Source organism: Enhydra lutris, unplaced genomic scaffold, assembly GCF_002288905.1.
Source record: "Enhydra lutris kenyoni isolate GAN:26980312 unplaced genomic scaffold, ASM228890v2 scaffoldscaffold12, whole genome shotgun sequence".
Taxonomy (NCBI): Eukaryota; Metazoa; Chordata; class Mammalia; order Carnivora; family Mustelidae; genus Enhydra; species Enhydra lutris.
Window position 1 is genome coordinate 55159736 of NW_019154096.1, and position 13138 is coordinate 55172873.

The window sequence follows — 13138 nt, forward strand, 5'->3', positions numbered from 1 at the left end:
TCCTAGAACTACATCCTTGAGATTCCAAATCAAAAAGGACTTCAGTCTGGAATTCTGGAGTCTACTAAAAAGTTCTTCCTAACTCCCTCTCCTAAGCCATAGCCACATTGGGAGAGATAGGATAAGCTAGAAGGTGAGTGCACACTACAGACCCTACACTGATTCCTCCAAGCCTTCATCTCTCCAGATCCCGGTCTTTGACAACCCCCACCTCCACCCTGTGTTTCGAACTAGGCCTGCCCTGTGGCCAGCACTCTTCCCCACTCCTGGAGTTTAACGCCTCTTTTGTTCAAAGAGAAATGTCCCCAGGAAGGGGCACCCCTAAACCAGACCAGGATTTACACAACCTAAAATCGCTAATACCTACAGGACCACAGAGGTAAACTAAATGACTTAAGAAGGTGGGTGTTAAGGACGCCTGGGTGGCTCAGTCAGTTAAGCCGCTGCCTTCCACTCAGGTCATGATCCCAGCATAGTGGGATTGAGTCCCACATCGGGCTCCTTCCTCAGTAGGGAGCCTGCTTCTTTCTCCGCCTCTGCCTGCCACTCTGCCTGCTTGTGTGCTCTCTTGCGCGCGCTCTCTCTCTCTCTCTCTCTTTCTCTCTCTCTCTCTGACAAATAAATAAATAAATAAATAATCTTGAAGAAGAAGAAGAAGGAGGTGGGCGTTATTGAATGGAGAGTGCTGGGGGCTGTGGTGAACCCATCCTCATCGGGAGCTCCAAGGACGGGTATGAGCATACAGGCCACCTCCCAGAAAAACTCTAACTCAGGGTGGAGGCAAGGAGGACAGGGTCAAGGCAAGCGACAGAGCCGCGTGGTCTGCGGATGGGAAACCCGCTTACTTATACAAATGTCTAAAGCACTTCAGTTTTGCCCACTACAGCGTTCCAGCTCTTTCCCGCGCGTCCTTCTACTATCCGCAACTCAGGCTCGTGTTCTTTATCCATCTCCCATCTTTTCCAGGGCGTCACAAGCATTCCGCCCAGCCACCCGCTCTGGGCGCTTCCAAGAGCTGCAGAGGAACAGCTGATGAGATGATCTCTGACGTAGACCCACTCTACCCCCTGGGAACCCCGAACTGGCTGAGGAAAGGGACAAAGCCTGAGGGAGGAGACAAAGTCCCCATTCTAACTGAAAAAAACAGGGCCTCACCCTCAGGAGCTCCCGGGGAGGGATGGGCGGGCGTACGGGACCCCTCCCAGAAAACCCTAGCTCTGGGTGGGCTAAAGGTAGCAAGGAGAACAGGGTCAAGGGCAGCGACAGAGCCGGGTCGTCTGCGGATGGGAAACCCCAGTCGTTTAGGCACCCCTCCGCTCAAGTCACTCCCAAACCAGACAATTCTTGGGGAGGAGTGCCGCGGGCAGGGAGCGGCTTCTACGCAAATCGCTTTGTCTCCGCGTCCTAGGTCCGCCGCGCGCGCAGCTGCAGTTGTCACTGCGCTTCCCCGCCCCCGCTTCTGGATGCCCCCCTTCCCTCTCTCCACCAGACCCGGAGCAGGAGCTCCGCCCCCAACGCGCCGCCCCAGCCCCGGCGCTTTAAAACCCGGTGCACACCGCCCAGCCGCGCCCCGTCTGGCGCACCTCTCCTCTCCTCAGTATCTTCAGCCGCAGCAGCTCTCCTGGCCCTGGTCCCGGCACCATGAGTTTCGGCTCGGAGCACTACCTGTGCGCCTCCTCCTCCTACCGCAAGGTGTTTGGAGATGGCTCTCGTCTGTCCTCGCGCCTCTCCAGCGCCGGTGGCGCGGGTAGCTTCCGCTCGCAGTCGCTGTCCCGCTGCAATGTGGCCTCCTCGGCCGCCTGCTCCTCGGCCTCGTCGCTTGGCCTGGGCCTGGCCTACCGCCGGCCCCCCGCGTCCGACGGGCTCGACCTGAGTCAGGCGGCAGCGCGCACCAACGAGTACAAGATTATCCGCACCAACGAGAAGGAGCAGCTGCAGGGCCTCAACGACCGCTTCGCCGTGTTCATCGAGAAGGTGCACCAGCTGGAGACGCAGAACCGCGCGCTCGAGGCCGAGCTGACGGCGCTGCGGCAGCGCCACGCCGAACCGTCGCGCGTTGGCGAGCTCTTCCAGCGCGAGCTGCGCGACCTGCGCGCGCAGCTGGAGGAGGCGAGCTCGGCGCGCGCGCAGGCCCTGCTGGAGCGCGACGGGCTGGCGGAGGAGGTGCAGCGGCTTCGGGCGCGCTGCGAGGAGGAGAGTCGAGGGCGAGAAGGCGCCGAGCGCGCGCTGAAGGCGCAGCAGCGCGACGTGGACGGTGCCACGCTGGCCCGCCTGGACCTGGAGAAGAAGGTGGAGTCGCTGCTAGACGAGTTGGCCTTTGTGCGCCAGGTGCACGACGAGGAGGTGGCCGAGCTGCTGGCCACGCTGCAGGCATCGTCGCAGGCCGCGGCCGAGGTGGACGTGGCTGTGGCCAAACCAGACCTGAGTTCGGCGCTGAGGGAGATCCGCGCCCAGTATGAGTCCCTGGCTGCCAAGAACCTCCAGTCAGCCGAGGAGTGGTACAAGTCCAAGTTTGCCAACCTGAACGAGCAGGCAGCGCGCAGCACGGAGGCCATCCGGGCAAGCCGCGAGGAGATTCACGAGTACAGGCGTCAGCTGCAGGCACGCACCATCGAGATTGAGGGGCTGCGTGGGGCCAATGAGTCCTTGGAAAGGCAGATCCTGGAGCTGGAGGAGCGGCACAGTGCAGAGGTGGCTAGCTACCAGGTAAGGGCTGAAACGCTGCAAAGGGAGGGGCGCCCTGATCTCTCCCCCACCTACCTATGCCTTCCCACACAATTGAGCCCTTAGGAACTGAGAGGAACGGGGGTGGGTGGGTGGGTGGAGGAAGGACCCCAACTGGAGGTGCTGACAAACAAAAGCCCAGGAGCCTACACTATTCATTCTAGAGTCCTGGTCACCCTCTTTTCCTTGTCCGAGCCCTTTTAGAAAAAACCCTTAAGCTTATGTTTTTCAGAATCCAGAAATCTAATTTATTCCTCTCTGTCCGCAAGTGGACATAAACACCTTGGTGACCTGAAGAACAGTCCCCCACCCAAAGTAGGAGTGAACCCAATGCGGTTGGGATACAGTCTCTCATGTTGGCAGTGCTGTCTCGGCTGTGTGGATTGTTGGGTTGCCTTTGGAAGGCTTTCTGTGCGCCCGGAATTGATATTTATGGAGTATGGTCTGCGCTAGAGAGAAGAATGGTGGACTGACTATGGTATGTGCTAGGGAGAAGAATGCTGGATCCTTCTGGGAAGGGTTTCTGCTCAATCATTTTCTTGAGTTTTGCCTTCAAAAGAGTAGAGATTGGGAGCCAAGGAGCTGAGTGATTGGGCTAGTTACAACCGCCCTTCTCTACCCTCTTCCCCTTCCAAGACAGACAGACAGACAGACAGACACACACACACACACACACACACACACACACACACGAGTTTCCTTGTCGATCTGCTGCTGGTATTTCTTCCTAAAGAAAGCTTTATACCACTTAGCAAATAGGAATGGCATGGGCGCTGTCCGCGGTGCTGATCTAGAGTGCTTTCCATCTCAGAAATGATGTGTCTCCCGTCTCATGTCCTAGTTATGACTCTCTAGGTAATTAACTGCTTTGTTGTTGTTTTTTTTTTTCTTCTGCAACACCATCACATCAGTCTTGGCTACCTGCAATCAAAGGTCACCTCATAGCATCAATTTTCACTGTCATGGATGGCTTACCACTTAGCAAAAAACACCTAATCTGCTCAGCAGCAGTGAGGTCCCACTTGAAAATTCACATCTCCTTAACAATTTTCCATCCTCAATGTATGTGATAAATCACAGAGATGGGTGATTCTATCTTTGTTATAGGCCACTTATTTTTTTCCATCTTTCCATGTCTCCTAAGCTCCTTTGAAGGTGTTAATTGGATCTTTCTTCCTTTTCTCTCCAAACAAAGACCACGGCATCTTCAGTTTTACTGTATAGAGCATTCTGGGCTTATGACCACAAAGAGTACAGAGACAGGAGAAAAGAAAGGAATCTAAATAGTGTTTCAGTTTCAAGGTCCAATCAAAGCTCCATTGGGTAGAATGGTACTAATTCAGAAATTTGCAATAACTCATTCTGGCCAAAATCGAAGTTTACATTTGATGAAATTAATAGGGCTTGGAAACATTAATAAAAAAGAACAAAGAGAGGAGTAAAACCTCAAAAGTACTGTTTTAGTCTATAGCTGAAGAATTATTATTGGCGTGCAGGTATTTATTGTCTATTAAAACTGCTCCATTTGCTAAAAGAAGAAAGCTTGCCTGGACCATTTGTTTGGGTTATTTGGAATTAACAGTACTATTCAAGTAAATACTTCTATTCTGCTTCAAAAGCTGTAATTTGAATTTTTCACTGTATGGCCTAGCTCCTGCATGGCCTGAATTAATCACATTTAGTTAACTGAGATTTCATGTATTCTTCTAGAAGCCTCAAAAGATCAGCTAGGGGGTCTTCTGAAGGGCTAGCCCAGTCTTTCTACAAAAAGGCTAACTTAACCAGCAACTACAACTGCCATCTGAATTGGTCTTTGCCATGCCCTCTGTTTGCTTAGTCTAGCCCTACACCCTAAGAGATAGTGACAGTATTATCTGACTTGTTTTGTTTGCTTTAAACGGCTTTCAGTGTCAGACAATAGGAGGGACAATAGGAGGGTCATCCAGACACGGTCTGCAGGAAACAAACAAAAACCCTCCAGAAACTGCGGCACCTGCGTCTCTGCAGTGTGTCCCTGTCCGCGTTGGCCTTCAGAGCCTCAGTGGACCTGCTGGTGGAATGGAAGACCAGCTGAGACAACAGAAAGCTATTTCCTACCCCTTGGGACTTCAGGCTGAGGAGGGGCTCACACCCTCACCTGCCAAACCTGAAGACCTGAAGTCACAAGCGTATCCTCTGGCTGTTTTCTCTAACAATTTGAGCAGTGCTGGCCAAGATGAAAAGCCTCCTTCTCCACAGTGAAATTCAGCCATTGTTTTCTTGCCCTCTCCCCCCTCCCCTTCCGCTGCAGTAATGGGAGGCTGTTCTCTTTCTTCTGCTTCAGAGATTAGTGATAGGCCCATTTTCCTTTGCAAGCTTACCACCCTCTAAGAGGCAGAGGAAAGCCCCATTAAAGTGACATTTTCCCTGCCCAGAATGCTGACAGGCTATTCAAGGATAGAAAGCTTATTACAGTTTTGAAAGGGTAAAGAATGATTCAAGGTGACATAGTAAGTACACAATGATATATGAGATTGTCCAAATCAGGCGACAGGAGAAATTATGAAGAGCTAGGGCCATTGTCTTCAAAAGCCAAATGTAGCCACCCTCTATAGCTGAACCCTTTTCCATTTCTGACCCAGGGTGAATCTAGTTCCTGCATAGCTGCTCTACCACCATTAGAGGCCCTGTTCTCCCAAAGATGCGTAAGGATATTTTTGCAGGATACTGGAGGCCCTGGCCCTGTACTCTGGTCAGTCTTGGAAAGCCGGAGCTTTCCTTGAAAGACCTTGCAGAACAATCAAGCTCACCATTAGTTAATGCTCCCCAGGGAGAAGAGCCAAGTCTGCCCTCTTCTCTCTAGTATGAGATTGGAATACAACCCAATGAAATAGCAAAAAGGGGTTGGCCCCTTGGAGATTGGGCGTGCCACTGGCTGCTTATAAATCTATGGCTTGATAGATTTATCTCTGAAACTAGAATCCAAGAAGAAACTACATTTGTTCCTGTTTTTCCTTTTAACTCTTCCATGTGTTTTTAGTTTTGTTTTTGCCCCTCCCTGCCTCATTGTATTACTGTAACCAAGGCCACCTTGATAGCTCCTCTACAGAAATAAATTTAAACTTGCAGTTCCTAAACCCATTGATCCACCAAGGTCACTTGGGAGCTTAACAAAAAGATTCTCAGGCCTACGCCCAAAGATTTGGATTCAGTGGTTCACAGGTGTGGCCCAGGAATATACATTTTCAGTAAAAGCCCTGCACCGTATTGTCCTTGGGCTGATTTGGCAGTGCACTAACCTAAATCACACTCCACAATATAAACCAGCTCATAGAATGCAAGATTTCAAAGTATGATAGGGAAAAAGAAAGGAAGCAAGCAAGCAAGCCAAGACAGGAGGGAGAAGAAGGCATATGGGCAGTCCACCTATAAAAATCCTCTCTCCTCGCCCAGTAATTCTGGAGGGGCTCTTTCATCCAGACTGTGCTGCTGCACTCACTACTACTGCTCACCTGGCTGAGGGCTCCCAAAAGTGATGAAATCCATAGCACTATTTGTGGTTCCTTTCCTCCACTGCAGATGTGTGTGTGGCGTGGTCTTTCTCTTATTCCAGGCCCTGCATTCTTCCAGCCCTTGGGAAGATGCTCAGCACGTGTTTTAGCTACTACTCCAGGAGAGACCCCAGCTGGAACTGGGAGTGCCTCTGCCATTCCCTCAGGCTAAGCCAGCAGCGGCTGCGTGGTTGGGGGAGGGGGTAGACTGCAGTGCTCAGCTCAGATTTCCAGCTGGAGGCCATCTTTGGCAGGGCTTTTGAAGGGCAATGCAAGACAGTCTGGTGTGGGCTGAAGACAGCATAAACAAAGGGACTAGACGTTGAAGAGCAATGATCAGCAGTCAGCCCAGTTCCTTCTGAAAGGAGCAGAGTCATGCTTTTTGTCTACTCCGATCCATAAAATAGACATGTGAAATGTGTAACATAAAAATTCAAGAAAATCTCTATCTAGAACTCAGCTCCCAACAACCTTGTATTCAGCAAACACAGCTCTGAAACAAAAATGTTTTTAGAAAGGACCTTATTAATCTGATGAGACAAAACGTCCATGTTCAAATCACATATTGGGAAGCTGACCCCTCTGATGCTCCTAACTTACTCATTCTTACTTTTCATGATTCTAAAGGACATTGTCTTTTGAATTTGAAGCATGCTGCAAGATAGAGAAGAGGGACCAATGGAGTCAGCCATCATGGAGAAAGAGTAGCTTAGTTCAACTTTCAGAACAAAGAAAACCAATAAATAGCAAGCACTAATTCAAACACTGCTCTTTGGGGCCATTTAGGGTAGAAATAAATAATCTGATATACCTCAGTTGACAAATGACATCATAGAATTATAGAAAAATAATTGCTCATTATCATAACTTGTAGTTGCTAAGAAAGGCTGCATTATGTTTATGTCCTCATTAAGAACGGTACCTCCCCCATGGGGCACCTGGCTGGCTCGGTCGGAGGAGCATGCTACTCTTGATCTTGGGGTCCTGAGTTTGAGCCCCATGTTGGATGTAGACAGTACTTTAATAAAAAAATATTTTTAAAAATGGTACAGACCCCTCTAGGAAGGCTTTTTTTCCCCCAAAATCATTATTTTAAGAAAATCTGGTGCTTTAAGGAATATGCCTTCAACTATCTAATATTAACGTCTTATTATACATTGTTTTCCTTGGTAATCCAGGAGGTTGCCGGGAGGCCTCATGATTAAGTCATCCATGTGATTAAAAAGGGTGTAGACTCGCATGGTATGATACTAACAATAATTTATTGACCAATTTTTACGTGACAAGTACTGTTTTAATACCTGTTACCTAATTTAACAGATAATGGACTCCTATAACAATGTGAGGTGCTTAATTTGAAATCCCAACTTGAGGATCTCAGAACATCTCAGAAAAGAATATTATAATTTTCCATATATAGAAATGGGAATTTTGAAGAGACTAAAATATGGAAAACTGACTGGGGCGTGTTGGATATTTGAGGCAGGGCAAGAAATGCAACCCCAGGGCGCCTGGGTGGCTCAGTGGGTTAAAGCCTCTGCCTTCAGCTCAGGTCATGATCCCAGGGTCCTGGGATCGAGCCCCACATCAGGCTCTCTGTTCCACAGGGAGCCTGCTTCCTCCTCTCTCTCTCTCTGCCTGCCTCTCTACCTACTTGTGATCTCTGTCTGTCAAATAAATAAATAAAATATTTAAAAAAAAAAAAAGAAAAGAAATGCAACCCCAAGATCCTGATGAAATCCTCCTCTTTTCCTCAGATTTCATTTCTCCTGTCCTTTGCCTACTGAGAGGTCTTCCTCCCTCTCCCCTTTCCCACAGTAATATCGCTTCTCTTACCCCGAGTGCATCACTAGCAGACTTGCCTGTAGGTGAGTTTAACCTCAACTAACAACCATCAAGTAAAATGTTTGGTAAAAATCATTTTAAGCCCTTATGATCTCTTAACACACTTTGGAATATTTCCATCACTGTCCGTATAATATATATTTTCCCCACTGCTTGTCATTCCTTGCTCTGTACCTATCGGTTAATTGAGTTTCTCCCTTGTGGCATTCCCATCAATATTTAGAGAAGAGGTAGGAGGTATGAATTTTCCTTCTTTCTGCAGATTCTCTTGATTTGGAAGTTTGCACCTCCCAGTGTTACCAGCCCTGCTTTCCACCATCACCTCGTCATCCCCACACAGGAAGTTACAAGGATCCCTCACCCACTTACTTCTTGAGGTTTCTGATGTTTATCTGCATCACTGTTTCACAAAAGTTACTCTGAATTGCTGTGTTCTTCATGTCAACAAAGTTGCAACTGAATTATATGGGTTATTTGCTCACATCTTTTCAGGACAGAGGAAAAGAGGCGCGGGTGTAGCACGGTTCATTCATTTAACGATGACTCACAGGCCATCTACAATGTGCATTGTGCTAGGCTCTGGGCTTTCAGTGGTGAACCATACAGAATCAGCCCCCATTTCCACACCAAGTACATTCTAGAGCAGTCGTTCTCTGATAGGAGTGACTTGCCTTCCAGGGGACATTTAGCAGTGTCTGGGGACATTGTTGGTTATCACAACCAGGAGGGAGAGTACGTGCTAAACACCCTCCAATTCACAGGACAGCCCCCCACAGCAAAGAATGATCCAGCCCCAAATGTCAACAGTGCCTAGGTGGAAAAACCATGAGATAGAGGAAGGTGACAGAAAATAAATTAGTAAAGTAATAAATAAGTGAAAGAATTTCAGATAATGATAAAGCAGAGCGGCCAGTTCAAGCATGTGCTTTCTTTTAACTTGTCCTCCCGCTGGAGGTGCCTTTTTCTCATTTGCATGAAGCCCCTTCCCATGCTAGCCACTGCCCGGGCTTGAGGTAAACTAGGCTGCTTAATTTGGACACAAAGGAAGACTGACTAGAGGGCATTTGAACTGAATCTTCAGTGACTGAGAGTCGGCCACAGAAGACCCACTACAGAATATTCCAAACAGATGAAACAGCTAGCTTAAAGGGGGGCCTGGAGCAGAAGTGAATTTAGCATAAGGAGTAAAAGAGAAAGCCCAGGTCACTGAAACCCTTTGAGCCAGGGGAATAGTACAGGCCATGCTGAAGAGTTGGGACTTTATTGTAAAGCTGTTAGAAGGTTTCAGACAGGTGAGGGACTAGATCTGCTGTGTTTTCAAAAGACCCTTTGGGGGCACCTGGGTGGCTCATTTAGTTAAGCAGCGGATTCCTGGTTTTAGCTCTCATGGGTCATGGAATCAAGCCTGGAGCTGGGCTCTGCTCAGTGGGGAGCCTGCTTGAAGATTCTCTCTCACTGCACCCCCCCACCCCCACACCAAGTGTGCACGCATGCGCTCTCTCTCTCTCTCACGCTCTCTCAAATAAATAAATATTTTTTTAAAAAAGTTTAAAAGACCCTCTGGCTGCTCAAGGATCAAAGATTAAAGTTATTTTTTGGGTACCCAGGTGGCTCAGTCAGTTAAGCCTCCGATTTTGGTTTCCGCTTAGGTGGTAAGCTCAGCCAGGGTCATGTGACTGGGCTCCGTGGGGAGTCTGCTTTGAGTTTCTCTCTCCTTCTCCCCTCCCTTTCCTGCTTGTGCTCTCTCTTTCTCTCTCAAATAAATAAAATTTAAGAAAAAAATTTTAAGCTGGGGCACCTGGGTGGCTCAGTGGGTTAAAGCCTCTGCCTTCAGCTCGGGTCATGATCCCAGGGTCCTGCGATCGAGCCCCGCGTCGGGCTCTCTGCTCAGCGGGGAACCTGCTTCCTCCTCTCTCTCTCTCTGCCTGCCTCTCTGCCTGCTTGTGATCTCTGTCAAATAAATAAATAAAATCTTTAATAAAAAAATTTTTTTAAGCTATTTTTCTTCTGGGTTTGCACCTGAAAGAATTTGGAGCAAAACTATTATATGGATCTAGTTTCTTTTTTATTTATTTTCAAAGATTTTATATGTTTGGGAGAGAGAGAGAAAGGCAAGCTCAAGTGGTGGGGAGGGGCAGTTGGAGCACATCCCAAGCAGACTCTGCATTGAGCGCAGAGCCCAGTCCAGGGGTAGACTTAACCACACCGAGATCATAACCTGAGCCGAAATCGAGAGCTGGCTGCCCAACCGACTGAGCCCACCCAAGTGCCCCCTAGTTTCTTTCTTAAAAGTCTAATTTCAGCCTGCCATTTGGATTTTTAAAATTCTGTGGAGTATTTCTGCTTCCTCCTTGCCTGCTGCGTAAAATGCTTTCAGTAAGGTGATCCAGCAGCAGACTTCCAGGAAACCATCCAGAAGGATGGAGGCAGAGAAGACTTGATATCTTCTCTGTGCTTTTTCACAGTTGGAATTTTCTGAGTCTAAACTCCTAACCTAAAGCTTTGGGTTTTGGAAAGGACATACAACAGCTGAATTATTCAGTAGCAATACAATAAGCAAGGGAGGGAGGAGAAGTAAGTTGTGGGTATTGGGTTTTTTTTTTTTTTTCTAAGTTTTTACTTAAATTCCAGTCAGTTAATATACAGCCTGGTATCAGTTTCAGGTGACTGTTTAACAAGAGAGAGAGAAAATACCTCCCTGGTGTGCATTTGAGAAGCACAAATGCAGTAGAAGTTGCCAACCCTTAACATGTGTCTGAGTCTCCTGGGGACCTTGTGAAACAATGCAGAGGCGGGGACCTCACCCCAGAACGAGCAAATCAGTATCTGGGCCGGGGGACAGGCCTAGATTTTTAATGTGTCATCAGGGTTGAGAATCCTTGTTTTGTGGAAATCTCACTGCACTGCAGCTGATTCAAAGATGCTGGATATGTCACTTTTCAGGATAGCATCGGGCAGCTGGAAAATGACCTGCGGAACACCAAGAGTGAGATGGCGCGCCACCTTCGGGAATACCAGGACTTGCTCAATGTCAAAATGGCTCTTGATATTGAGATAGCCGCTTACAGGTATTTCAAAGGGCATGCTCCCCCAAGCAGATCCAGCCACCTGGGGCAACGCCCCCCAAATAAGTGGATAAGTGGTTTTATAGTCTCTCCAATTTCTGATGGGTGAGAAGGGATGAGGAAAGTCATCTCCGGCCCCTTGCAGGGGAGCTAACTCCTCTGTCCCTCAACTTGTTTATATCCCAACTCTACCCTACTAGTCCTGGAGTGGTCCACCTGCCTCTGCTAGGATTGAAGGAGATAATGTGAGTATCCATTTTTAAAGATGCTAACTTTAAAAAAAAAAATAGGGCTTACACAACGTAGAACATTCTAACAGGTGAAGTATCTCTCTGAATTTCTTCTCAATGTTCAAGCAAACATTTGCCTTTAAAAAAAGGTAATAACAGTAGCTACTATTTTTTGAATGGCTACTATGTTCCAGGCACTATTAGATACTGTATTTAAATGATCTAGGTATCCAGTCATATTATTTCCATTTTGCAGATGAGGAAAATTGAACCACAGACTGACCATGTAACTTGTTCTGAGTCATGGTGCTGGTGAAGGGAAGAGCTCAGCTTCAACCCTGATCTGAGAATTCTTTTTCTTTTACGTTATATATATACTTCTTCAAAACAAAACTCCAAGAGTATGTGATAGTGTCTTGAGTTTCTGGTTTTAAAGAAAAGATGATAAGCAGTATTAGAAATAAGAAAAAAAGGCATTGGGCCCATTGCTATGATGCTCATTAGGCTAAGCTGAGAAAAAATCTGGTATCTGAAACAGTTGAATTCACTGGTTTTTGAAGTTGCTGTTTCCCTTTTCTTTGTGCTCCTCTACATTGAAAAAAAGTACAAATCTCAAGTTCAGGCTAAATGAGGCATCTCCTTCCTCCTCTGTGGGCTTCTCACCTCCTTATCCCTAGAACCTAATTAAGGTTCTAATTAGTAAAATTACTTCTCCTTAGAGCTTTGTAGACTCTAAAGTGCCAGAAATGGGTGTGATGAGGCCAAGGGGAATTGTACAAAAATTCCTTTTTGAATGTATTCATGAATAGGGTAGGTTTCCCTTTGTTGGTGCTTTAAACACAGCTGATGCTAAAGGTGTTGTGAGTGTGTGTATGTGTGCACATGCACGTGTGCATGTATGTGCACATATGTGTGCATGTGCTAGATCAACTCCCAAGTCTTTGAACCTTGGAAGACAATATTTATTGGTCTCAACCTCACAAAGAAACTGCAGAGTCTTTCAGAATCTTTCTAAAATGAATAGGAGCTGGAGGGTTAAGTTCTTTTTTTTTTTTTTTTTAAGTTACAGGTTGACTTCCTAAGACTTTTTCTCTGTTGGATTTACAGGAAACTGCTGGAAGGCGAGGAGACACGTTTTAGCACCAGTGGATTAAGCATTTCAGGGCTGAATCCACCCCCCAATCCGGCTTATCTGCTCCCACCTAGAATCCTCAGTTCTACAACCTCCAAAGTCTCATCCACTGGGCTGTCTCTTAAGAAAGAGGAAGAGGAGGAGGAGGAGGCTTCTAAGGCAGCCTCTAAGAAAACCTCCCAGATAGGGGAAAGTTTTGAAGAAATACTGGAGGAGACAGTAATATCTACTAAGAAAACCGAGAAGTCAATTATAGAAGAAAGCACCACTTCAAGCCAAAAAATATAATTCTGTCGCTTTAAAAAAAAAAAAAGTTAATGCTTAAGAGGGGATAATATGCATTTGACTTGTTAAAGAGCCTATTCCTGAACCAAAACACCTGTCACCACTAGAAAATGTCTTCAAGGCTTCAGTCTCCTATCTAGCATTGAACACTCCACTTTCTCTAATAAGACAACCACCCCTTAGGTTGGAGCAAAGTGCAGTCTTAGAGTAAATCACAGAGGAGTTATCTAAGAACTCAGCTTTCTCACCTAAAGCTCAGGCTTCACAGCATTAGATGATTCAGGTACAGAGGAAGTACAAACTAAGGTGCTAAATCTGTGATCATCG

General features: G+C 47.1%; 1 protein-coding gene across 1 annotated transcript; it reads left to right on the forward strand.

The window, feature by feature from the left end:
* The first annotated feature begins 1641 nt into the window (after window positions 1-1641).
* Window positions 1642-12826, forward strand: LOC111145308 (internexin neuronal intermediate filament protein alpha). Its single transcript, XM_022500146.1, has 3 exons — window positions 1642-2706; window positions 11043-11167; window positions 12502-12826. The coding sequence occupies exons 1-3, from the start codon at window positions 1642-1644 to the stop codon at window positions 12812-12814; spliced, it is 1503 nt and encodes a 500-aa protein (XP_022355854.1). The 3' UTR covers window positions 12815-12826.
* Window positions 12827-13138: the final 312 nt, after the last annotated feature.